Here is a 25719-nt window from a genome sequence, read left to right on the forward strand (position 1 = left end):
CGCGTACAATTCCTAAAATTTAAATAAGGTTTGCACATCTTGTTTCCCAAAATAAAGAACTTCGAGCATATGGTGAATAATTGACGCACAATTTTTTAAAGAATTGCTGAAAAGGCTGTAGTCATAGCATAGATCCAATTATCAAGACGCTTGGCGTTGAGCATAATCCTGCAGCATGATGTGGCGAATGCATTTATCTTATTTTCCATGTCACCATGCTAGACCCAGGATTCACAGCCATATAAAGGCACTGTTACACAGACGGTGTTGAAAAGCTAATGTTGGTTGCTATGGAGATTTACGGACTTTTCCTTCCCTTCTGAATCTGTATATAACCCTTAAAGGTCAAGTGCTAGGGGTTTCTCTGATGGAGAATACCTTAAGACCTGTTTGGATCTCTTTTCTTTTCTTCATTTTCCTCATTTTGACCCTTGAAAGGTAAAGGGCTATAGCTGTGTGATCGAACCCGCAATACCCGGTACCCCCACTGGCTGTAAGATATATTATGAAACATGACTGACAATGTAATTATAATTTAATAAATTGTAACCCGGTACCAATAGACATGTATTTTGTCCCCTTTCACTATCGGCGACAGGCACCCAGAAGGGCCAACCAAGCTAGCAACCGACCTCAAGTCTCAGACATTCCACTAGACCCTGTATATGAGTACAGAGATCCAAAGGGACGGCGAAGTGGCAGACATTTTACGTTTCCCAATCCACATCCATTTGAATTCAACGATGACGACAAACAAGGAGGAATTACTCGGAAGCAATGTGTTCTCATAGCTCTAGTAGTAGTGTTGATTTTGGTGGTTGCAGTAATTGCATGTATCTCTGTCTTACTAGGTAAATTGTGCAATCGTTCCGTCTGTTTGTCTCTGTATCTTTTACTCTTCCCCCCTTTCTTCCCCTCTCTCACTCACTCTATCTACGGAAATGTATATAAAAATGTGGTCTATAGGTGAGTTGACCTCAATGTTTATCAACAAAGGCAAGGGACTGGTATATCGATATACTTGAGCGAACTGCATACAATCACTACACTGTTCAATAGCCTTATTGTGATGTGGCGGGAGGTTTAAAAGCACGGGCCTTGAACAAAATATCTGCCAGGCAATGACATCAGAAGTCAACTCATCCATATACTAATTACAGAACAAAAATAAATAAGTAACTCTGATTTCTTAATTGGTATAAGTTTTTATATTGTATTGGCACTCTTTATTTAGCTTGGCGGAAACTGAAAATACCGTTACGCAGCCCTGTTTTCAATCCGTTTCTGTCTGGCTTTCGGTCTGTCTGTCATGTCTGTGTCTGTCACACAGACACACAAGTACACCTGGGTTTGTATGTCAGTGTGTCTGTCTGTCTGTTTGTCGTCGCCTCTCTAAGTCTCTTATTATACCCTCTGTTCAGCATTGTTGTTTGATATGGTAGTTTATCTATACCTTAAAAGGGCATTTCGTGATCCACAGCCGCATCCCCCCACTTTTCTCAAAAAAAGTTGAGATTTTTATATCACTGGAAACCTCTGGCTACATGATGTTTATGTACAGAATATTTCTTGCAGATTAATTCGTTTAGCAAAGATATCGTGAAATTTGAATTTCGTTCTGGTGCACCAGAACGAAATTACAACGCATTGTCTATGGAGCAGTGTAATAAATCATGCATAACTCGCGAACGCAAAATCGGAATCAACTGAAATTTTGGGAATAGGTTTTTTTCGTGGATATCTAATGAAAAATGACATAAATAGGGGATGCTAGGATCACGAAATACTCCTTTAATTTTCACTTTCACATTTTGTTTATAGTTTTACGGACAAACGAACGGCAATCTCCTGCCTCAGGTAAGATACCCATTACAAAAATAAATGACTGACATCTGTGATAGACATTATGGACAAATTAAAACAAAAATGATCGACGACTCTCTTCCCTGCATTTCAAACTTATTCATCGCATTTCTCTATGCATTCTCAATAATAGGGCGCACTACAAATTTAACTTGATTATCTGTTACTACTTTTGATACCATGCTAGGGCTGGTTGCTCAGGTGGCGCTATGTTTGAATTCAAAAATCACAATACAAAAAATATCATCAAATTATTCAAATATTTTTCTAAAGTTATGTCAAATTGTGCTAAATTTCTAGAATTTGTCGAGGATAAGGTCTTTGTAGCGTTGAAAATCATTTACACACAGGATTCTAGAGTAAAAATGTGATAACTTGTTGGAAATGAAGAAAGCTAGAACAAACACAATTTCCAATGTTATAATAAAATAACTTACGAACTCAATATCTTCCCTTAGGAATGTCCGATTTCATTTGGGAAAACGGTGTTGTGGTGCAAAATATCTCATTAAATTGATGAATGTTTTCAGTCGTCCAGTTGTAGTATATGAAGTTTGGAATTAAATCAAAATACTGGACTAACTATTTTTTACTATTTTCACATGACCAGTCCAGCGGGTCAGTTGCCGGATGAAGTGTGATGGTATCACACGCAACGTAGCTTTGTTAAAAATAGTAAGTCCAGTATTTTGATTTAATTCCAAACTTCAAAATATCTCATTATTTAGATACACTCAAAATATTTTGAAAAATATTGTTTTGCATCACGTTTTCAAAAATGTTTTATGAATGGTATTAAAACGTTTTTATACCCTTCATATAACCCGACATTTAAACCTTTTCTGAAAAAGGTTGTGTGTTTGCTGGGGGTGAGGCAGATATCAACAAACAAAACACAATCCCATTCATGCATGATAAAGATGTTCTCGGTTTTTTATTTATTTTTAGGACCATCGCCAATAACATCTCGCCCAGATGATAGGGAAATTGGTAAGTAAATATTTCTCTCTTCCACATCTGCTGGAAAGGCGATATTATTATTAAACTTATGAACAATGATGGCGATGACAAACAGGTGAGCGTATAATAGGTGTGGGCTGTTTTTGTAAATGGGTGGGGTGTGCATGTCGTGGTGGGTGGGTGCGGTTGGGTATGGTGATTTAAGGAAAGCTGTACAGAGAACACGCATTGTGTGAAGGTCTAAATTTGAGAAGAAAGTCCACTTTTCACCGAATTTTCCCGGGGAATTTTCCCCTTGGAAAAAAGTCCACTATTTCAAAATCAGCACCCTCCACCCACAAAATATCATGGCTGCGGGCCTGATTATGATTTCTTTTTAAATAACTTGTATTATTTCCAGAGTTTATCATTACACCAGTGTTATTGACATTTGATATACCATACTTACCAGACTATGCCAATCCTACGTCAATTCAGTATCAAACTCTTGCAAATGACGTGAAAGAAGCGGTAAGAATTGAAACCTCATACATATTATCGTGTTTGTGAATTCGGTATGCAGTGCGAGCACCAGTAGATTTTTTTGGGGGGGAGGGCAAGAGGAAGGGCAACAATTTTTACGGGAAGGAAGCCCAAGTTTAGGAGGAAATCCAACTTGGGTTCGCCATTGATGCTATGTTCACTCTTTTAGGACATTATCACAATATCATAAACTGAGATAGCTTGTTGGATTGGAATAAACAGATACATATATTATTGGGTTCGTGCTTGTCAAGATACTAGAGCGATTGCGATTTCCAAACGCCGTGTTCGTACGCCCGTCGATCTATTCAAAACCACTCTCCTGTATCGAAGCGAGGCCGTCGAGGCATCGTTTAAAATGCACAATATTTGTCCATTTTTAAAAAAATATTCAAGGATTATGAACATACGAAAGAAAGTCTAACTATTATTATGATCCTTTTTGTTTGTAAGAAATCATTACAATAAAGCAACAGGGGTGAAAACATTTGACTTCATTCATACGCGCAGCTCATTCGTAAAGATAGTACATCGAAATACATGTGAGATCGGCCGTATAAAAACAACATTGCGATGTGCCTTTTTGATACAAACGTGGCATACGCAAGGTCGACGCTTAAATCGACATTTTTACGGCGTTACGGACGCGACTAATGATATATGCATGCAGTGGTCCTTAATCTACAGAAATATCAGGTTTTTCGTAATAATAATATTCGGGAAGCACTGAAAAACAATTAATTTTAAGGGGTATGTTAACATGATTAAGCCTGTACTAAAATCATATGAAGTTTATTATAATCGCCGTTAAAAAACATGTTTACGTCCTCCAGAATATACAAGATTTTGGTTTCAAATATTTAGCCGCAAGAGGGCCGAATGGTGTGTTTACTAAATATGATAAACAGCCAATACTTGTATCAACGTGCCAATGGAACACGGGATGGAACATCGCAATCTCTAATGTTTTCTATATTACTTTTGAACTTTATTTGTTATGTTCATGTATTGTTGTTGTTCTTCTTTCATTTCAGCTAACGGAAATTTTCTTGTATCGTGAAGTGAATATAAATATTTTATACACAAGGGCAGAAATACGTGAATTCAGGTAGAATATCATGAAAAACAACATTGCGATGTGCCTTTTTGATACAAACGTACATGATCCACCAGTGGAGCTTCTGCGACCCCTACGCAGAACTTCCGATAGTGGATTAACTGACGGATTTTCGGCGCACGTGCGCAGAAACTCCCCTCCGTATATAGCTCCGGTGGAGTATTTCTGCGCACGGTCGCAGGGAATCCACAGTCGGACTTTCGGCGCACGTGCGCAGAAACTCCCCTCCGTATATAGCTCCGGTGGAGTATTTCTGCGCACGGTCGCAGGGAATCCACAGTCGGACTTTCGGCGCACGTGCTCAGAAACTAGCTCCGGTGGAGTATTTCTGCGCACGGTCGCAGGGAATCCACTGACGGATTTTCTGCGCACGTTTAAGAAAAAGGGCAGAAAATATGAAATATTATTTATATTTTTAGAGTTGGAAGTTTAATATGATGGTTCTGCGCAATGTTTAAACAAATAACTTAGAAAGTAAGAAATTATATAGGCCTACAGAGTCAGAAGTTACAACGGTGGAGTAATTCTATATTATTTTTAGAGTTTATTTTTGATACGGTGGAGCATTTCTGCGGACGGTCGCGGGGAATCCACATTCGGATTTTCTGTGCACGTTTAAGAAAAAGGGTAGAAAATATGAAATATTATTTTTATTTTTATTCTGCGAAACGTTTAAAAAATTTGATGCGCAGAACCGTAACTTCTGACTCTAAAAATATAGGCCTAAATAATATTTCTTACTTTCTACCTTTTTATTATCTCTTATGAAACATTCTAGAGTAGGCCAATATTAAATCATAACGATTTAAGAAAAACGTGCGCCGAAAATCCGACTGTGGATTCCCTGCGACCGTGCGCAGAAATACTCCACCGGAGCTATATACGGATGGGAGTTTCTGCGCACGTGCGCCGAAAATCCGTCAGTGGATTCCCTGCGCCTATATACGGAGGGTTGTTTCAGCGCACGTGCGCCGAAAATCCGACTGTGGATTCCCTGCGACCGTGCGCAGAATTACTCCACCGGAGCTATATACGGAGGGGAGTTTCTGTGCACGTGCGCCGAAAATCCGTCAGTGGATTCCCTGCGCCTATATACGGAGGGTTGTTTCAGCGCACGTGCGCCGAAAATCCGACTGTGGATTCCCTGCGTCCACCGTGCGCAGTTAATCCACTAACGGAAGTTCTGCGTAGGGGTCGCAGAAGATCCACTGGTGGATAGCTTACATAACTCAGAATATCCGACCACTGAGTGTAACTTTCAAACCTGCATCTTTTCTTACGTAATGAGTCATTGTGGCCAAGCGTATAATGTGTCCGACATTGTAAATTAGACCAGGTGTGCCAAGCCAAACAAATTAGGCTACCAATAATATATTTTTTAATATTTTAATTCTATAAAAACTGTCTGATATATATTTTAAAACTGTTACAGGGAATTTAAAACTTGTGGAGCATTATTTACAAAGCAGTATGTGTATAGATTAAATAAATTTCGTATGCACAAAACCAGAAATTTACTCACGATTGACGGTTTCAGTATGTGTATACTTCTTATTTCAGTCAAGGATCTGTGGTCTCACAACTCCTTCTTTATTTCTCACCACTGGAGGATTTTATCCTGAGTGATATCAGTTTGTCTACAATCATATCACAAGTAGAATCGATTCTATTGGCAGCAATAAGTGAAGAAAATCTGCTTTTATTCCAACTTCGACCAGTATCAAGCACTCTGCTAGTTAGTGAACGTAAGTGACTTCATCTCAGATTGCTTTTGTATGATATTTTGATATTGGACGACGAGACACTTAGCAGTAAGTTCCATGATGCAGTTTTGCCTGCAGTAGAATTCACCACGACCTTTGCAGGACTTAAACCCCATTAAAAGTTATTAAACCAAGATAACACTCATTGAAAACATCTCAACTATGTTAAATCAGGCGTTCTCTGGTTAAATCCACACTACAGGTGTTTCTGTTTTACCAATATATTGCAATGAGCTGGTATTATATTTTCAGTTGGGTGAACGATTACAAAGCGAACGCAAGGTAAGAATACTGTGTGGGCCTTTGTTTCCGAAATGAGGCAATAGTCTGCATATTGTTAACCAGCATTCTTGAAAATGACAAACATAATGGTTGTAGACTTAACACGGTTTGGAAATAATTTATTAATTTTTTGGTGTTATCTGTCGTTTACATATCCTTCCTAAAACACCAAAGTGCGAATTTTTCCAAACACCTAAATTAGCAAAAACTTTTGGACATGTTACTAAACTATATTTTTGTAGAATTTCAGAGAGTACTTTTAATATTGGCCGGTTATTTTTCACACAATGACGTTAACTAGGCAATGCCCATTATACCTATAACATACACTATTTGTAGAGGTCACGCGTCAATGGTGAGAATACTGTGTATTATATGTATAGGAAAATGAACAGTAACTGCAGTATGCCCTGTCCAGAGGAATTTGAACCTAACTCAAATGTTCCACGATGACGTATTAAACCACTACCAGAGTTAGAACCGCAACCTCTCGCACTATAGTCGAGCGCCTTATCGGATGAGCTAACCTGGCAACTTCGAAAATGTACGTCGGGAAGTAACATTAGATCACCTGAAACATAATCTTAAGGTAGGAGCATCGGATAATAGGTCCATGCAGGAAAATAACCACTATTTCAAATCAGAATTATGTATCCATTTCAAATATATAACCAATTGAAGATAAGTCTTTACTCCACTGATTTTTAATGTTTCATGAAAATTTAAACAATTCTTATGTTTTTCTTTATTTTTTGAAAATTCCCTAATTTTTTTTTTTACTTTTTTATTGCTAGCCTAGAGGGAATGTGATATGGTTTCCATAGTTTGTGGGGTGGTTAATAAGCCTAATATCTAAATTCTCTCGCCAGATTTTTTTGATAAAGTGCTTAATTTTTGAGAAAAATCATTTTTTCTATTTTTAAATTAGGGAAATCTAGAAACACCCATAACTTAAAATAGAAACACTTTATTAAAAAAAGCTGGCGAGAAAAGTTTCTAAATTTAATAACCTTTCATATGACACCTTGTTTGTTAAAATTGGCCCTATGGTTAGCTCAGACAATAATTATGAAATTGGGTCATTCAGTGTTTCTAGATCAAATCAAGAAAATTTGAGCAAGTACTAACATTACCATCAAATATCCCCTATATTACTGACCAATATATTGGAAAAAAGTATTATTTGGTAACTTTTTTGTAATAAAAAGATCCAAAAAGCAGTTCTATAAATGTGATAGAAAGGAGAAAAAATAATATTTAAACATAGTATCCATTTTCAAACTTTTACCAATTTTAGTGAACGAGGCTTAGTGTCAAAACCACTTTATGTACAAAGGCAATGGGGTTTTCTAATGATAAAAAATGGCATAACTCAAAAACGCTTTGTTGGCAAAAATTAAAACTTGGTAGGCAAGTTTATCTCACCCAACTACACATCCTGTATCATTTTAAACCAAATCTGTGCATGACACCGTAGCCGATGTTTCTACAGTTACTCAATTGGCTCGATTCGTCATTAAAAACGATATGTGTATAATATGTAACGTTAATATAAATGGCTATATGAATGAAAATGTATGAATGAATGAATGAATGAATAAATGAATGAATGAATGAAGGAATGATTGAATGAAGGAATGAATGATTGAAGGAATGAATGAAGGAATTCACGAATAAATAAATGTGTGAATGAATGAATGAATGAACGAATAAGCGAATGAATGAATGAATGAATAAATGTGTGAATGAATGAATGAATAGTATACCAGTTTATAATGTCCTATTTTTATATTTATACCCGCAATATCGCCTATTCTTTTGTAGCAATTATCCAATTTGTCCAAACCAGACCCACAACAAGAAGCACGCCTTCATCTTCAATTACATTACCACTCAACAAAAGGACTACAACATTGTCTACTCCTACCACCACAAATGAGGTACTTCCAGTTATTACAACAAAGTCAACGACAAAAAATATACCAACAGGTAAGCATGGCTAAACATTCATTTTGAAAAAGGACTTTAAAATGATAATTGTGTATGTGCACAACTTAAAATTACTTCAGAATATTATTCTTCATTTTCTATTTTCAGAGGTCACAACAACGGTCACGAGTATAACTTCTCAAAATCTACCATTAACTACAACACCATTACCTACCATGGAAAAGACCACTACAAAACAAACTACTACTGAGGAACCAACTACAACAATTACTTCAAAAATGACAACTATCAGTACAACCACAACTGTACTTCCAACAACAGTTGCAGCAATGAGTACAACCACAACTGTACTTCCAACAACAGTAGCAACATCAACAATGAAGCCTAGTACTCAAATAGTATCAACTACTGCAAAAGGTAATTGTGCTATGTAGTCGATGTAGATGTTAGGACTTAAGGGTTACGTTTTTTTCGTAGATCAACGATTGCTTGATGTGAGTATTTATATTTTTTTCAAGGAAACATTATGTAATATTGCAATTCTAGACTTGAACAACAGTAAGAGCTTTGCGCATATATATTTTAGCTATTTTAAACATTTGTTTTCATTTTACTTTTAAAAATTATTCATCTTTTCTGTTTTTTTGTGGTAATATTTATTCGATAAACTGTATATTTGTGTGAAAATTGAGGGCGCTATTTATGTATATTCTAAATTTAATTACATGATAAACAGCGGGGTTTTTTTTTGGGGGGGGGGTGTTTTGTTGCAGTTTGTTATTCATTTTATTGATGTTTAAATGGCAGTATAGAATTGTCTCTCTTTTGTAACTATCCAAACAGGTTTTATAGGTAAATAACGCCATCAGTGTTCACATTAGTAATAAAAACGATTTTAGTTCTACATGGACCAAACAACCGTAGTGGTGTGTGTTTATATGACTTTGTATGTCGGTGTACTCCAACCCACTCACGGACCAACCTGGGTAAACAAATAAACAAACAAACAAACAAACTTATTCATTCCAGACACAGAAGTGCCCATTGTCACATGTCCGGATGACATCGTCCAGACGGCAGACGATGGTAGCGACTCTTCAGTAGTAACATGGAGAACTCCTCAAGTCAGGGATTCATTCACAGCTGCTGTATCTATAGACATTAGATCTACACATAACTCCGGTAGCAGTTTTCGAATTGGTGAGACCACTGTTAGGTATACAGCAATGGATGAAACTGGCAATGAAGGTTACTGTGAATTTACAGTAACAGTGACAGGTGAGATTAGTCTCCGCTGCAGTCGTTTTGATTCCGTTTGCTCTCCACACACAAATCATCTGCCAAGTCTAGTCTTTGTAACGTATAACGCTGTCCTCTTAGCTCATACCATGAGAAAGGTCCATTCGGAAACCTTAAGTTTGCTACTAAAAATAACACGAATAGTGCTCTATGGTATACAATCACTCCACGAGACATAAGTCACTGGCGGTCTCGGTTCATGATGAGACATGTTTCTAGTCGTGCTTAATCAGGTCGTGGAGAAGTGTTCAGCGAAATTTTAGGGCGTTTGGTCTGATTAATGCCTCATAATATCCGTAAGAAAACTTCCCTTGTCATGCTTGCTGAGGGTATAGTCATGTAGTACAAAACTCTCTAAGTACTGAACAGATATTCTGGTACTGTAGAAACAGTTGACAGCTTTATTAATATGTTTCTTTTTTCAAACTTCTAAACGAATATTTAAGAATATTGCATTAATGTTCTTGCATACGGTACAAATAGTTTGAACTTTTGAAATATTTAATTATACAGATACGGAACCACCAATAATATTCTGTCCGGTTGACATCACTGTTCAAGTAGCACCTGCTGCATCAACGGCAGAGGTCACGTGGTCAAGACCATTTGCCTCAGATAATTCAAGATGGATTTCTGATAGAGAGACTAATCATGATCCAGGGAGTAGATTTGCAGCTGGAGAAACCACACAAGTCGTGTATAGGGTATATGATAGGTCAGGCAATGAAGCCACGTGTTCGTTTCTTGTCACTGTGATTGGTAGGTGCTAAGTTTCAACTCTATCTTGACAATGTGCCAATAATAACATGCTTGAAATATTAAAAAAGGGTTTATGCATGACTGAAGAGGTTCATCAGGTCTGTTGATTAAACAGCTAATTAAAGATCTTTGCCAAGAACAAAGGAAAAACTTACGTTTTTCTGCTGACAGTTTCGCCAGAAACCTTCTGGCTTTCTCAAAGCGATTGATATTTTTATTGATCCATCTGCTTGGAGCGGGAATCCCGGCCGGATGTTATTGTTTTACCGGAAGTACTCCTGTCTCCAACGTTGGTCTTGAGCAGAGGATCAAAGATGTGGCTCAGAAAGAATGTCCCCTCGTCTCTGTTTACATATGAGGAAGAACAGGAGGGGAAAATCCCGTTCCTGGACACCATGATCGTCAGAAAGCCGGACAATACCGTGAAATTACTTGTGTATAGAAAAAAGACCCACACGGATCAATATCTGTCATACTCTTCGCACCACTCCTTGCATCAAAAATTAGGTGTTATACGCACGCTGCTTGATAGAGGTGAGAAAATAATCACAGAGGAAGACGATAAGATCGCAGAAGAAAGTCATATCAGAAAAGCGCTAGCAGGGTGCGGTTACCCTAACTGGACCATAGACAAAGTAAAATCACAAAGAGCTAACAAGGTCAAAAACAAGCCAAACAAGAAAGACAAATCTAACACGGACAAGAGCAAAGGTAGCATTGTAATTCCTTTTGTGGCGGGAGTCTCTGAAAAGATTAGTCGTATTATGAGAAAACACAACGTCTCTACGGCCATGAAACCCCTACCACCATCAGAAATGTGCTCGTTCATCCAAAGGACAAACAAGACAAAGAAAAAACAGCGAACTGTGTATATGAAATACCATGCAAAAACTGCCTCCAATCATACATTGGTGAGACAAAAAGACAGTTCGGTGTCCGCATGAATGAACACAAAAGGGAAGCGGAGAAAGCTAGCCAACTTAAATACACACGATCCAAGAGGAAGGAATCGCTTACCGAAATTAACAAGTCAGCCATCACAGATCACGTGTCAAGGGCTAACCATTTAATAGACTGGGACAGCTCATCAATCCTTGATAGGGAAGAAAACCGCAGGGCACGATGGGTCAAGGAATCAGTATGGATTCGCAAGAGAGGAGACAACACCATGAACAGAGACGAGGGGACATTCTTTCTGAGCCACATCTTTGATCCTCTGCTCAAGACCAACGTTGGAGACAAGAGTACTTCCGGTAAAACAATAACATCCGGCCGGGATTCCTGCCCAAGCAGATGGATCAATAAAAACATCAATCGCTTTGAGAAACTGTCAGCAGAAAAACGTAAGTTTTTCCTTTGGTCTTGGCAAAGAACTTTAATCAGCTAAAGGGTTTATGCACTTGCTTCCTTTTTTGTACAATTCCTTTTGAGAAAGGACTTCTTTAAAACCACAAGCCTGAATCACTTGAAAATAATTTACTGACAGAAATAACATTTTTTTCAGATAACCAACCACCAAGCATAGACTGTCCAGCTAATATCATCACCACCACAGATCCAGCTTCAGAGACTGCATATGTATCATTACCTGATGCAAGCAATCTCTCAGATAACTCAGGGCAACAGGTCACCTGGCAAAGTGATATACCATCACAAACCTTTCCTATTGGCGAAACGCTCATCACTTACACAGCATCAGATTCTTCAGGAAATGAGGCTCAATGCAGCTTTCTAGTGATTGTTCAAGGTTTGTATATGACAGTTTTTATTAATTTGACCCAAGATGACCCCTGGATGACCTCGAGTGACTTTGACCCACTAACCAATACAAACTTGTTCTGTCGCGGGTCAAGATGCATCCATCCACCAAGTTTGAGGAACGTGGGATCTACTAACCAATACAAACTTGTTCTGTCTCGGGTCAAGATACACCCACCCACCAAGTTCCATGCCCATATGACAGTTTTTACTCATTTGACCTCAGATGACCCATAGATGACCTCGGTTGACCTTAACCCACTAACCAAAACAATGTTTTGTATTGGGTCAAGATGCACGCACCCATCAAATTTGAGGAACGTGCGACCTAAAATCTCCGAGAAAATAGGCGGACAGGCAGACAGATTATTATTATTATTATTATTATTATTATTATTATTATTATTATTATTATTATTATTATTATTATTATTATTATTATTATTATTATTATTATTATCCAGATAACCAACCACCAAGCATAGACTGTCCAGCTAATATCATCACTACCGCAGATCCAGCTTCAGAGACTGCATATGTATCATTACCTGATGCAAGTAATCTCTCAGATAACTCAGGGCAACAGGTCACTTGGCAAAGTGACATACCATCACAAACCTTTCCTATTGGCGATACACTCATAACTTATACGGCATCTGATTCTTCAGGAAACGAGGCTCAATGTAGCTTTCTAGTGATTGTGCAAGGTTTGTATACGTAAAAGGTAAAGGTAAAGGAGACGATCCTGTATAAACAGTGATCGGAGTGCCCATCTCTCTTGAATTGGCGATTGGGCCAGACTCCTCCATGTAATGTTGCTATAGGGGATCGCTACACCGCCTCTACAGTGAGTCTGTTACCTTCCCAGCATTTAAGAATGTTACCTTCCCAGCATTTAAGAATGCTTACCTTCCCAGCATTTACCTTCCCAGCATTTAAGAATGCCGGTACCCATTTAAACATGTATACGTACATGTGAAAATAATGCAGTGATTGCATCCAGTTCAAAACAAGATGAGTCGTTTGAGCAACAATGTATTGTTTGAGCAATTATGTATTCCAATAATGTATTCCAAATGATTGGCATCTCAGCCTCAGTAAGTCAAGTTAACTCAATCGATAAGGTGTTCGACTATGGTGCGAGAGGTCGCGGGTTCGAACCCTGGCGGTGCCTAGTACTCTTTCGTGGAAGTTAGCTTGAAATTCCTTTGAACAAGGAACTTCCTGCTTATTTGTTTTGTTTTAACACGTACGAAACTCGGGCAGTTGATCCTGGTTGCGAAGGTTATTTGTGGAATGTCTAGGATGTGCGCTCTTGAAGCAGCAGCAAAGTCCCTGTGTTGTTTAATGGTTTATGGAATGATGTGGGCCGTAGTGGTCAGCGACAACCTGTAAAGTGTGTTGAGGCTTGTGGATCAACGTATAGGCGTTGTAACTGTGCGTAGCGGACTATAAATCACTGCGCTTTTTTCAGTCCGTCCTTTATACCAGACACTAAGGTCCGTATGCACAAAGTAAGTTAGACTAGGTATAAGTTTAGACCTGGTCTAACTATGGAGGTTAGACTAAGGTAGGGAATGATCAGCTTAAGCTTTTCATTTCCGCCTTTACTATAGCAAAGTCCAAAAAATAAACTACATCCATCCAATATTAAATAAATTGACATTCAATATTAAGCTATAATGTGTTTGCCCTTAAGGGGGTACTACATATCTATGTGGTAATTTGTGATTATTTTGCATTTTTCTCAAAAATAATTACACACTGGTAACAAAAGTTATGTATATTATTGGGGCAAGGAATCAATTACTACACTGAAATTTCAGTGACTCAAGACAAGCGGTTCAGTATATATGATAGGAAACGAGGTACATCCTAGCGGTACCTTCTTTCTGATCATAAATAATAAACCACTTGTCTTGGTTCACTGAAATTTCAATGTAGTAATTGGATTCCTTGCCCCAATAATATACATAACTTTTGTTACCACTGTGTTATTAGTTTTTGAGAAAATGCAAAAATAGAAACAAATTTATCGAGGGGTGTAGTACTCCCTTAACAGTATCTACAATAATATAGAATATTATTATTATTATTATTATTATTAGCCTGATTCGCTAGAATATAATTTACTGACAGCATTTTTCAATAAATACAGATAACCAACCACCAAGCATAGACTGTCCAGCTAATATCACCACTACCGCAGATCCAGCTTCAGAGACTGCATATGTATCATTACCTGATGCAAGTAATCTCTCAGATAACTCGGGGCAACAGGTCACCTGGCAAAGTGACATATCATCACAAAACTTTCCTATTGGCGAAACACTCATCACTTACACGGCATCGGATTCTTCAGGAAACGAGGCTCAATGCAGCTTTCTAGTGACTGTTCAAGGTTTGTATGTATGGTATTTGTGAAAATAATGCCCATATTCAACACAAGCTGTGTTTGTGCAATAATATTTCGTCATCCTAATTGGTACTCGTATTCATATTGATATAGCCTGTATGACTTTTAGGCAAAAAAGCGTATGTTTGGCCTCACTTGGTTCGAAAAAAAGGTAGATCGGTCAATTCCCTTTTTTCACCTGACCAAATTGGTACCACTTTGTGAACTGCTTGTCAGCAAATCAATTCGGCAACAAAGAAACAAAGCATTACGTAATCCATTTTTTCTCCATGTTTGTATAACCTTTTTGAGTAGTGATTATTATCTTTATTACTACTATGATTACCACTATTAATCATATTTATGTACCTCAGTGACTTGTTTTGCATTGTAGGTTGAAAATAAAGAATCGAAATGTACTACAAACGCTATATATTGATCTTATGATCTCTCACCCTCGGTGATAGGGTCTATTTGACTTTAGTGCCCTACACTAGACGTTACGTCATCATAACGCCTGGTCCTTTGCATGGCATATTTTTTCTTACTTTATTCATAGCCTGTGGTAACGAAATAAGCATTGGTATCAGCGATTCATACACCTTGGAATTCTTGAACTATGATAACAATGCACACTGTCAATGGACATTCACTGCTACTGAAGGAAGATATATCTACGTAGAATTTAACAGATTTAGTGTAGAGCAATCCTATGACTTTCTTCTGTTTGGCACCTCGGATGATGATGATGTATATGGTAGATACAGTGGGTATAACCTGCCACAGGTACGGGACTTCCTAATTGCCGATAGTTTCGTAGTGGCGACATTTACTAGCGATTCCAGCGAAACTTCTTTGGGATTTGTGATTACGCTGTCAGATGTTAATCTAGCAGGTACGTGGACGTGTGGGAATGTTGGATTATGTATGTAAAATCTAACGTAATTCAAATTTTCCGATGTGGTATACTTAAAGGTCCACTGTCGTTGGCCTGGTCAACTGGCAGGTTTATGCAGGAACTAAATACCAACAATTACTAAATGTTTATACTAGGATTTGGGCAAGTAACCCTGTCCTTACATATCACTATGTTCTTTTAGATGGTCAGGACCTTGGCGAGTTGGACAATTTTATTATGATGGATTATGTTATGCTATAAAATGCTAAGCTTGTGTAACATTTTATGGATAAATCCAGATGTGCTGGTACCTCTTTAAAATTAATTTAAACTTAAAACAGTGCAGTGATTTGTAGTGCGCTACGCACAGGCACAGCGCCTAGACGTTGATCCACAAGCCACAGCACACTTTACATGTTGTAGCTGCCTATGTCATTCCATTTATAGGCCATTAAACAACAACACGAGGACTTGCAGCTAAGAACCGCACACCCTAAACATTCCACAATTGACATTCGCAGCCCGGATCAGCTCCCAGACATTTAGCAGTAAGTTCCTTGTCTAGGAGAATTTCAAGCTAGCTGAATTTAATTACACGAGTACGTACTAACCACCGACAGGGTTCGAACCATAGTAGAACGCCTTATCAATTGAGCTAACTTGACTGCTTTTAACTATATATGAAGGCCTGAAATTCAAGGGGATCATAAACAAAGGTTATTCATATTCCAAATGTTTGCATGTTAATGGATGTTATTTTAGTTGCGGTTGATTTTATGAACAGTTATTTCCGGTAAACATGGTTAATGAGACCATGTTCTCAACGCCTAGTATACTTTACTATACGCTATTATCGGGCAGAAGATAAGTTTAAGTGACCGATTATGGGTTCGAATTTCAAGCAGCCTAATCAATAAGTTCCCGTGGCCCAGTGGTTAAGGCGCAGGTCTCGTAAACCTGAGGTCCTGGGTTCGATTCCCAGGCGGGATAACTTTTTCTACTTGTCTCCTTTATTATTTGCGACGGCGAACCTGGTAAAAAATTATGTTTATCTAGTATACTTCATTTATGTTTTCAACAGTTCTCCGAGGGTTGCGAACCAGAAGCCAACAACTTGCTATGGTTTTCATTGTGAGTTAGGGCTTTCTGCTTCACAACGCTCGAGTTCTTAACAGCTCTACCGTACCCTGATGCATCCTTTTATGCATGCCGTCGAACACACGGTTGACGGCAGCCATCGCGTCGTCGCGGAACCCGCTTGTCGACGAGGCGCGACTATTTCAGAAAACGTGGAGTTTTCATGACGGCAACTACAGCCTGTCTCAAAAACAATTTTGCAAGAAGAAAGCGCCATCTTTGGCGATTGTAAAATACTGTTGTGACATGATGCTTACTTCAACGTCAAGGTAGCAGTCCTAGCTTTTGAATGCCGTTTGTTTCATTCATTTTGGTTTCGGTAATCCAGAGATCTGATTCACTTTATACAAATGTATGAAAACCCCTTTGTACAACTTTACAGAAAATTGAATAGAATGTTATATTTCCCAAAACCTGTACAGTACCCGGGGGGGGGGGGGGCACTTCCATAGTGGATACGCATCATGTGCCTCGAATGACCCCCTTTTTCAAACCGGCTTGTACCCAATGACCCCTTTTTGTGTTATGGTCCTACCTATTACCCAATGACCCCTTTAAAAAAATCCATGTACTCAATGACCCCTTTTTCTATTTCCTGCTATACCCAATGACCCCTTTAATTCCCAAATTTAGGTGGTATTTGTGTTCTCCTCCAGAAATAATGAGATTTTTCACATTTCCAAGGTGGCCAAGTTGTTTTTACGCAGTTTGGCACTATTCCTGTACTCAATGACTCCCATTTTACTTTTTGTTACCCCAATGACCATCCTTTTTCCAAAGTTTCATACCGAATGACCCCATTTTTATTCAGGTTGTGTACTGAATGACCCCATATTTTTGTAATTGTACATTTGACCTGAATGCCCCCTACTTTTAACATGGCCGAGGCACATCCCTGCCATTTCAGATAGGGAGTGCCCCCCCCCCGGGGTACAGTAAGTAACAGAACATTCATTTGTTGGATTATAAATGATTATGGAACAATTGCTAAGTGTGTAATTGCATTGAAGACGGGGGCAGCAAGATTCATTGCTACAGGCGGCGGTCAAGTAGAAGGAAAGGGGCTCTGAGTGACCCATATACAAGAACAATAGTGTTAAAGACCAAACTGTAAAATGGACTGAACTGTTTTTCGAGCAGTGTCGGATTTAGCTGCTGTACACACGGAATTATTATAATTCGTGCTTATGATTTGATGAAAATCATCAATGGATTTTAAATCTTTAGTGCAAAATTTCAACTGTATACGATGTGCAATATTTCGTTGACATGATTTTAATTTTACAACAAAGTGTGCTATATTTGTTTGTCTTTTAAGATGTCTTGAGTGACAAAGAGAACAGTATTTACCATGATAAAATCATTGACATGTACATGTATTTAAATTTACAGCAGAATGTGAAATATTTGTTTGTCTTTTAAGATGTCTTGAGTGACAAAGAGAATAGTATTTACCATGATAAAATGATTGACATGTACATATATTTAAATTTACAGCAGAATGTGAAATATTTATTTATTTATGCATGAAATACGACGATGAACTATTTGTTTGTGTGGCATCTGTAAGACTGCTTTACTGAAATTTGCCAGGTTATATAGCCAAAAAAGGAAATTTTGGGTTTTGATGGTTCGAAACAGTATATTTTCTCTCATTATATGAATTTTTTTTTTTCAATATTACCAAAATTTATCCGCACGGCCTCGGTTTAAGTAAATATTCGCCCTACCTAATTGTAACTTTCAACTTCGAGGGAGCACAGCCATTTTAATGTGTTTACGGCTCAGTGCCTTAAAACAAGAAAAATCTCAGGTCATCCTATGCTGAGTTTTTGATCATTTGGCTTCTAAATCATCTAGTTTTACCTGATGTTGGTGGCGTTTACCTGTGAGAGAATATGAGAAAATTCCTCCCGAAATTAGCCATTTTCCCATTGAAAACCGGTAATAGATAATTAACAAAATGGTTACTCGTCATTTTTCCATGACTGTGATTTGCAGAGCATTATTCTGAATTTCTAAACCAGTGCATTGCCCTGATTTGCACTATTATAATGCACCATATATTTGGCCAACATCAGTTTCTACAGTTTTGCGGTTATGGTTGTTGTTTTCCTTTCTGACTAGATCTACGTAAAACAACATTTAAAAAACGCCCGATTATAAAAGTTCAAAGTGTTCTACCACAAGAGCTTTTTCTCTTTAGCCGAATGTAAATATATTTTATATGTTGTTTACAGCTTGTGGTAACGAAATTTCCATTGCTGTCAACGAATCCTATACCTTGGAATACTTGAATTATGGTAACAATGCAATTTGTCCTTGGACTATCAGTACTACTGAAGGAAGATTCATCCTCATTCAGTTTGAGACATTTAGATTAGAGCAATTTTTTGACTTCCTATACTTTGGCACATTGGTGGATTTTGACGCATATGGTAGATACAGCGGATTGATTGCTCCCCAAAACATTACTGTTCCTGGTGGTTTAATATTGGTGACATTTACTAGCGACTTCACCGTAACTGATTTGGGATTTGTTATTACACTGACAGATATCAACCCAGCAGGTATGTTAATGCGGGAGGGAGTGTAGGCCTATGTGTATGCAAGATGCATATGTTATTAGAATATGCGGGCAAAATTACAATTCTACAATATCAATCCAGCAGATATACGTGGTCCCGTCAGTGGCGTAACTAGGGTTGGTAGCGCCCGGGGCAAGAAACAAAATTGGCGCCCTACCCCCCACCCGAGAATATTTTAGACGCGGGCATTGGCGTAGCTAGGGGCTAAAGATACATAATGGCGCACCGCTTAGTGGGGCGCAGAATCGATGCTGAATTGGTCAATTTGGCGCCCCCTAAGGGTGGCGCCCGGGGCATGTTGCCCCTCCCTGCCCCCCCGGTAGTTACGCCACTGGGTCCCGTGAACAATCCTGTCTCAGGAGGATATAAACAAAGCAGTAATTAAAATAAAACCGCTGTGGTTTATAGCGCGCTCTGCACACGCATAAATCCACAAAACTAAAGTACATATTCGCTGACCGTATTATAGCCCAAGACGCACCATCTAAACAATTTAGTAACAATCAGAGACTTCCAGCTAGGAGGCGCACACCCTAAGTATACCATAATAAATCATCGCAACCAGTATCAGCTCCTGAGTTCTCGTACGTAAAAGGTAAGATGAAGATGGTAGAGAGATTGCGTTATCCAAACGCCCTGCTGATCATACGCCTGTCGATCTATTCAAAACCACTCTCCTGTATTGAAGCGAGGTCGCGCATTTAGCCAGTTGTGAAGATTTTCACGTTCGAAATAAACGAGAAGACATCGTTGAAAATTCCCAAAATGTGTCCATTTTACAATATCTTAAGGGATCTGGAATGAGCGTTTTGAGCGTTTCGACAGTATTTTTATGGAACATGAGAGCACCTCTGACGTATCGAATTGCATTCTGAATACGAAGCATGTCTTTCTGATATCAAATAATTTTCATTTTTGAAAATCACGATATAATACAAATTTTATGACAAATTATAAAATTTGATATTTTTGAAATATAACAGTCCTCGAAGTAAAACTTATGATATATTCTTAAAGCGTATGTAGCTGGGAGGAAAAGCCGACGATCAATTTGAAAAATTTGACCTTTCATATTGAAGATATGGATTTTTTCCCCAAAAAGATTTTTTTTTTTTATGTTTTGGGAAAAAAATCCATATCTTCAATACGAAAGGTCAAAATTTTCAATTGATCGTCGGCTTTTCATCCCACCTACATACACGTTAAGTATAAATCATCAGATTTATAAAGTTTACTTCGAGTACTGTTAAATATCAAAAATATCAATTTTTAATGATTTGCCATAAAATGAGTATTACATTGCGAATTTCAAAAAATCAAAATTATTTGATATCAGAATGACATTCTTCGTATTCAGAATGCAATCCGATATGTCTGATGTGCTCTAATATCCCACAATAAATACTGTTCAAACGTTCATACCCCTTCCCTTAAAGACAGTCAAGCTAGGATTAGGAACATAAGAAGGAAAGTCTGACTATTATTATAAATCTATATTCACTTTCTAGGCTATTGTGACGGTGGTTCTGGGGTAATTGTTTTACCTGCTATGTGTGATGGAATCGCGGACTGTGTCGATGCCAGTGATGAAAGATACTGTCGTAAGTTGTCTGTTATATTAGAGATTTTCTGTGTATGGTAGCTCAGCGGACGGGTCTGGGACCCATAATCGGAAGGTTGCGGGTTCGATCCCCGGCCGCACCATTGTGTTGTTCCCATGAGTAAAACACTTGACCTCGATTAACATTTTACGACCGGCCAATTCACTTTTATGTTTTAGCCCCCGTATACACACAATTTAGCATGAGACACTTATTTTATGCCAAACAAAATGCGACCAAATTCGAGCTTTTTGATTATTCGAGTATTTGCCCTGAGATCTCAATACCAATGTAATAAAGACCCAAATGTGTTGTGTGAAAGAGCATCCGCAAAACAAGCTTCCATTTGCCCAGTTCGGCGATCGTCAGTTTAAATTTGGTTTTACAGAAAATTTTCAAATGCTGGATTATATGATCAAAATGTATGCTACAATAACATTTTTACAACATTTTTTAATTAGTGTTTTTCAATACAATTATTCATTATGCAATGATTCATGTTAATTAGGCTAAAATATCATAGTAGACTTGCTGAGGGGTTGAACGCTGCATTTTTTAGTACAAAGGTCCCACTTGATATGTCATTGGCGTTTTTACAACTTGTGAACCGTTTGAGCTACAAACTTATAAAATACAACTTACTAATATTTATTCGTATTTTTGCTTGAGTTTATTTCACTCTTTTTAACTCTAAAAAGTCACATGGCTCAAGACAGCTTAGTAAATTGGCGGGAAATAATGAGTCAGAAATGCGCGAATGCGAATTATTGTAATTACGCGCGCGATTCGCGTCGCGTGACGCGGCGCAACTCTGCGCGTATGTCCAACGCAGTCAAGGCGCATTCGGTATGTTGTTAACGCCAGCAAATTGATGTAAACAAAACAAAAATTTACAGTGAAAAAGCCACTTAGATTTTTTAATTATTTTGGATTTGGGCGCACTAAAAGCAGACATTATAGATTCATTGGTGCAAAAAGATGCATATTTAGACCACGCACCAGATACAGCTTTTACAAGCGTGAAAGTCTTGCCGTTTAAAAATATAAGGACGTTTTGTGCATAAATTGGACATTTTTTTACTAAAACGTCGATTTCTCAGAGTTCATTTTTGACAATATTGTACGATTTTTGTGACAAGATAACTCGAAAAATATGAAAGATAAAGGTAAACTTTTTGCACTATCGTTTAGAGCCAATCAAAGTCTAGGGAAGGTTTTCTCATTTTTTCAAAATATTTGTTTTAAACAAAAATATACACCATTATGTGCAATTTTTAGATTAATAGAGTGAGAAAAGTGCTTTTTTTACATGTTTTTTGCAATATTTCAAAAAATAAGACGAATTTCAACAAAATAAAAAAACCTTCCCTAAGTTCATGTCTCTTCTCCATGAAAAAGTAACTAACATTTTTTTACTCCGAACGGAATTTTTTTTAAATTGTAACAAAAAAATTGGGGTAAAAAGTGCATTTTTGTGATTTTTTCAAAAACTCGAGATTTTTGAACAAATCTGACGTCACCATGAGATTCCTTGACTCATTTCCTTTCCAGAAATGTATAGTTTTATATACTTTAGACATACAATTCAAAAATAATTATGCTCGAAAAGGTCCATGTTCTCTCCCATTACTCTGCCCTTAAGGAACCGTCCTGCGTTAAAATTTGTAATGTTTGGGCTCTTAGTGTATGAATTCGCGTGGTATATAAAAAGTGCAAAAAAAAGTTCTAACGTGCCCAGAGATTATCACCTCTGTATGCATAACGGGATACAACACTCTTGACTCGAAGCGTTTATTCTCATCCAGCTTTATAAATAACGCCGGATCTTGTTTTGGTTCAGTCTTTTCTAGAAATCATAAAATCGGAAAGTTATATCTTTAAATAAAAAAAGGCTCCAAGCAATCTACCGCGACAGTTCGTCTCACACACATAACCCTGCACTACGATCAAATAGGTTAATGACAACATTTGATTGAATGGACTGCACTCCACCATAACTACGGTGAATGACACCGGCTCAAATCCTTTGTTTGGAGCCAATCGATAATTTCATGCAGGGCCTCCATAACTTTCCTGATATCAAGGTATAAATCGTTCAAGTTGTTCTTTTGTAGTACACTTCCTGTTTTGCTTTAGTAGCAAGCCAGCTCTCTTTCAGTAGAGACCGTCGCAATATTTTTGGCCCTATAGTTTTGATATTTTGCTCACTACAGTCAACCGGCCGGTCACAGATACAGGTCTTGGTTTCTTTTTTCTGAGTGCATCTGACTTGGTCTATCCTCTGTGAAATTGTACAAATTATGTGGAGATAACCTTGTATTTATTTAATTTTGCAATGCTATTAATTTTCGAATGACAAATAATAAACGTTTTCTGGTTGTAAAGGGTGCAATCCATCATTATCAGATTTCACTTTAGCGAAAATGAGTGAAGAAATGTGATTTTTGGAACAAAACAGATTGCTCAATTTTTGGGTACAAAGTCGGGTAGTTTTTTTGTCTTAAAGAATACCTCCAGCAGACAGATACTTCTGGTTTTTTCAGTGTACAAACTTTACATCATTCCCTTCCACAAGCCATGAAAATCATATCATATCAAAGTTGCAAACGGTCAAATCCACGAAAATAGTCCAAACAACGCATATAAAATATTTTGTCAAAATTCGTCTGTGTGGAAGCCACGGAATCAATCAATATTGCTTTTGTAGTAGACAAGGACATAGAACCAATCGTGCGTGGAGTTTATACAGGCGCGTGAATTCAACCGATCGGATTGACTCGTGGTATTCGGAAAACTGTGTAATATCAGACCTGCTACAATAAAACATGAATAAAGTCGCAATGGCTTTATTGGACAAAAATCCATTGTGATGCTGCCCGACTTTGTCATGTTTATGAGGGTGCAGATTCCATAATATTCTATGGCGTAAAAAGCCGATCTAGTCGTAATTTTATATGCTTTCACTTCCATTTTTGTCCTAATGAAAACCGTTGAACACTTCTGATTTTGTTATTAACTGACAGATCAATGTTTTATGAAGAATTTACCTATGGTTATTTTCTAGGGGAAGGTTGTAAACGGTCAGGTCCACGGTTTATTTGGGTACAGTTCATGAAACCTTCAAATTTAACATATTATCTTAACGCAATTATTTTCCAGAAATATTTTATGAATACCAGTTTTTGCATGATTAGACAAGGAAAAACCTACAAACATACTTTTGAGGCTTTTAACACAACTGATGACTACTCCATAACTATCAGAAAATGGTTTTAAGATGGGCCTTTACTTCGGCAAACTTCGGAAAAATCAGCGCGGTGACTGGGTTGAGAAATTGCGAGCATAGAAACTGTGACCTCGTAATGCATAGATCGTGACCTGCCTTCTGACTGACTACCTTGGTTTGATTATTTGCTATGATTTGATTAATTTGTATGCTTGTTACCCACTAGATTCAATTCTTTGCTATATATATATATATTTGTTGTTTGTCCCTGAGGAAGGGCAGGTTTTCCGGAAACTCAGAAACGTTGGTTGCATTTTTATTAACTTTGTCTAAATTATCCCTGTGGTTTTGGATTTTTACTAGTGCAGGAACTATGTACACCATTCTGGTTTAGGCCTACATACTGAATTAGTTTTTTATCTTGTTCCCCACACCAAGTTGGTATACCTGGATCGAATCATTCTATTCTGTACCTTATCGACTTGATTTGCAACTGGGGTTTTGCATTCTGGCTTGAACATTAAAATATATCTAAATGGAAATGTACTAGAAACGCTATGATCGCTCTTATGATCTCTCAACCTCCTGGTAGGGTCTATCTGACTTTAGTGCCCTGTACTAGACGGTATCATTATCATTAATGCCTGATTCTCTGCATTGCATATTTTTATTTTCTTTATTCCCCATGTTCACAGCCTGTGATGACGAAAATAACCATTGGTATCAGCGAGTCCTACACCTTGGAATTCTTGAATTATGTTAACAATGCACACTGTGAATGGACATTCACTGCTACTGAAGGAAGATATATCTACATAGATTTTAACAGATTTAATGTACAGCTATATCATGACTTTCTACAGTTTGGTACCTCAAATGATGTTGATTTATATGGTAGATACAGTGGAAGCCTGCCACGGGACTTCCTAATTGCCGATAGTTTCGTAGTGGCGACATTTACTAGCGATTCCAGCGGAACTGATTTGGGATTTGTGATTACGGTGTCAGATGTTAATCCAACAGGTACGTGTACGGAATATGGGATTATTAGTCTACTCTGCCGCCAGATGGCTTTGCATGCACCCAGATGATGTATTTTTCTATCCTATTTCTTCGCTTAAAGTCCCTTGTACACAAATTTTGTTGTTCCCAAAACAAAATATTGTCACATGGGTGGGGGAAGGTCATTGAACTTTACATAGGGTCTAATTTCAACCTCATCACCAAAAAGGTCAAAGGTCAACCGTTGACCTCTAAAGGATCAAAATTGTAAACTTGCTTCGATTTGGATGAAAATGGTGTCAGAATCTTCGTTTAAACAAACGATCTTAAATAATGCTAGTTTTGACAAACTGTCGTATGACGAAAAATGCAGTTTTGAGAAAATCGCATTTAAAAGTTATTCCTATTTTTGAAGACCCACTGGAGAGCACCAAAGTAAAACATGTTTATTATCATCAAAGAATATAATAAATAATATAACTGCCTTTGTTCTCAACATACGTTTTATTAATTCACTAATTAGAAGTCATTAATCTGCAAACTCATAAGACAGTATGACAAAACATGAACAATTTGACAGTCTAACTATTAATAATGGT

The 25719-nt window shown here is 37.7% G+C and overlaps 1 protein-coding gene and 1 non-coding gene across 2 annotated transcripts; both read left to right on the forward strand.

Moving 5' to 3' along the window:
• The first annotated feature begins 565 nt into the window (after window positions 1-565).
• LOC140166906 (uncharacterized) lies at window positions 566-25010 on the forward strand. The gene is made up of 17 exons (XM_072190392.1): window positions 566-851; window positions 1822-1857; window positions 2812-2853; window positions 3224-3333; window positions 4380-4453; window positions 6023-6207; window positions 8332-8496; window positions 8605-8874; window positions 9487-9735; window positions 10270-10515; window positions 12020-12262; window positions 12738-12980; window positions 14432-14674; window positions 15228-15563; window positions 18944-19273; window positions 20800-20892; window positions 24814-25010. Exons 1-17 carry the CDS (start codon window positions 566-568, stop codon window positions 24879-24881), a joined length of 3219 nt encoding a protein of 1072 aa, XP_072046493.1. The 3' UTR covers window positions 24882-25010.
• Trnat-cgu (transfer RNA threonine (anticodon CGU)) lies at window positions 16484-16559 on the forward strand. The gene has a single exon. It is a non-coding gene; the product is annotated as a tRNA-Thr (tRNA).
• Window positions 25011-25719: the final 709 nt, after the last annotated feature.

The sequence above is a fragment of the Amphiura filiformis genome, chromosome 12 (genome assembly GCF_039555335.1).
Source record: "Amphiura filiformis chromosome 12, Afil_fr2py, whole genome shotgun sequence".
NCBI lineage: Eukaryota > Metazoa > Echinodermata > Ophiuroidea > Amphilepidida > Amphiuridae > Amphiura > Amphiura filiformis.

Coding starts and splice junctions, on each gene's coding strand:
- LOC140166906 (XM_072190392.1), top strand. CDS start 566: ATGTATTTTGTCCCCTTTCACTATCGGCGACAGGCACCCAGAAGGGCC. Junction 2,854..3,223: donor CCCAGATGATAGGGAAATTG/GTAAGTAAATAT, acceptor TATTATTTCCAG/AGTTTATCATTACACCAGTG. Junction 10,516..12,019: donor GTTTCTTGTCACTGTGATTG/GTAGGTGCTAAG, acceptor CATTTTTTTCAG/ATAACCAACCACCAAGCATA.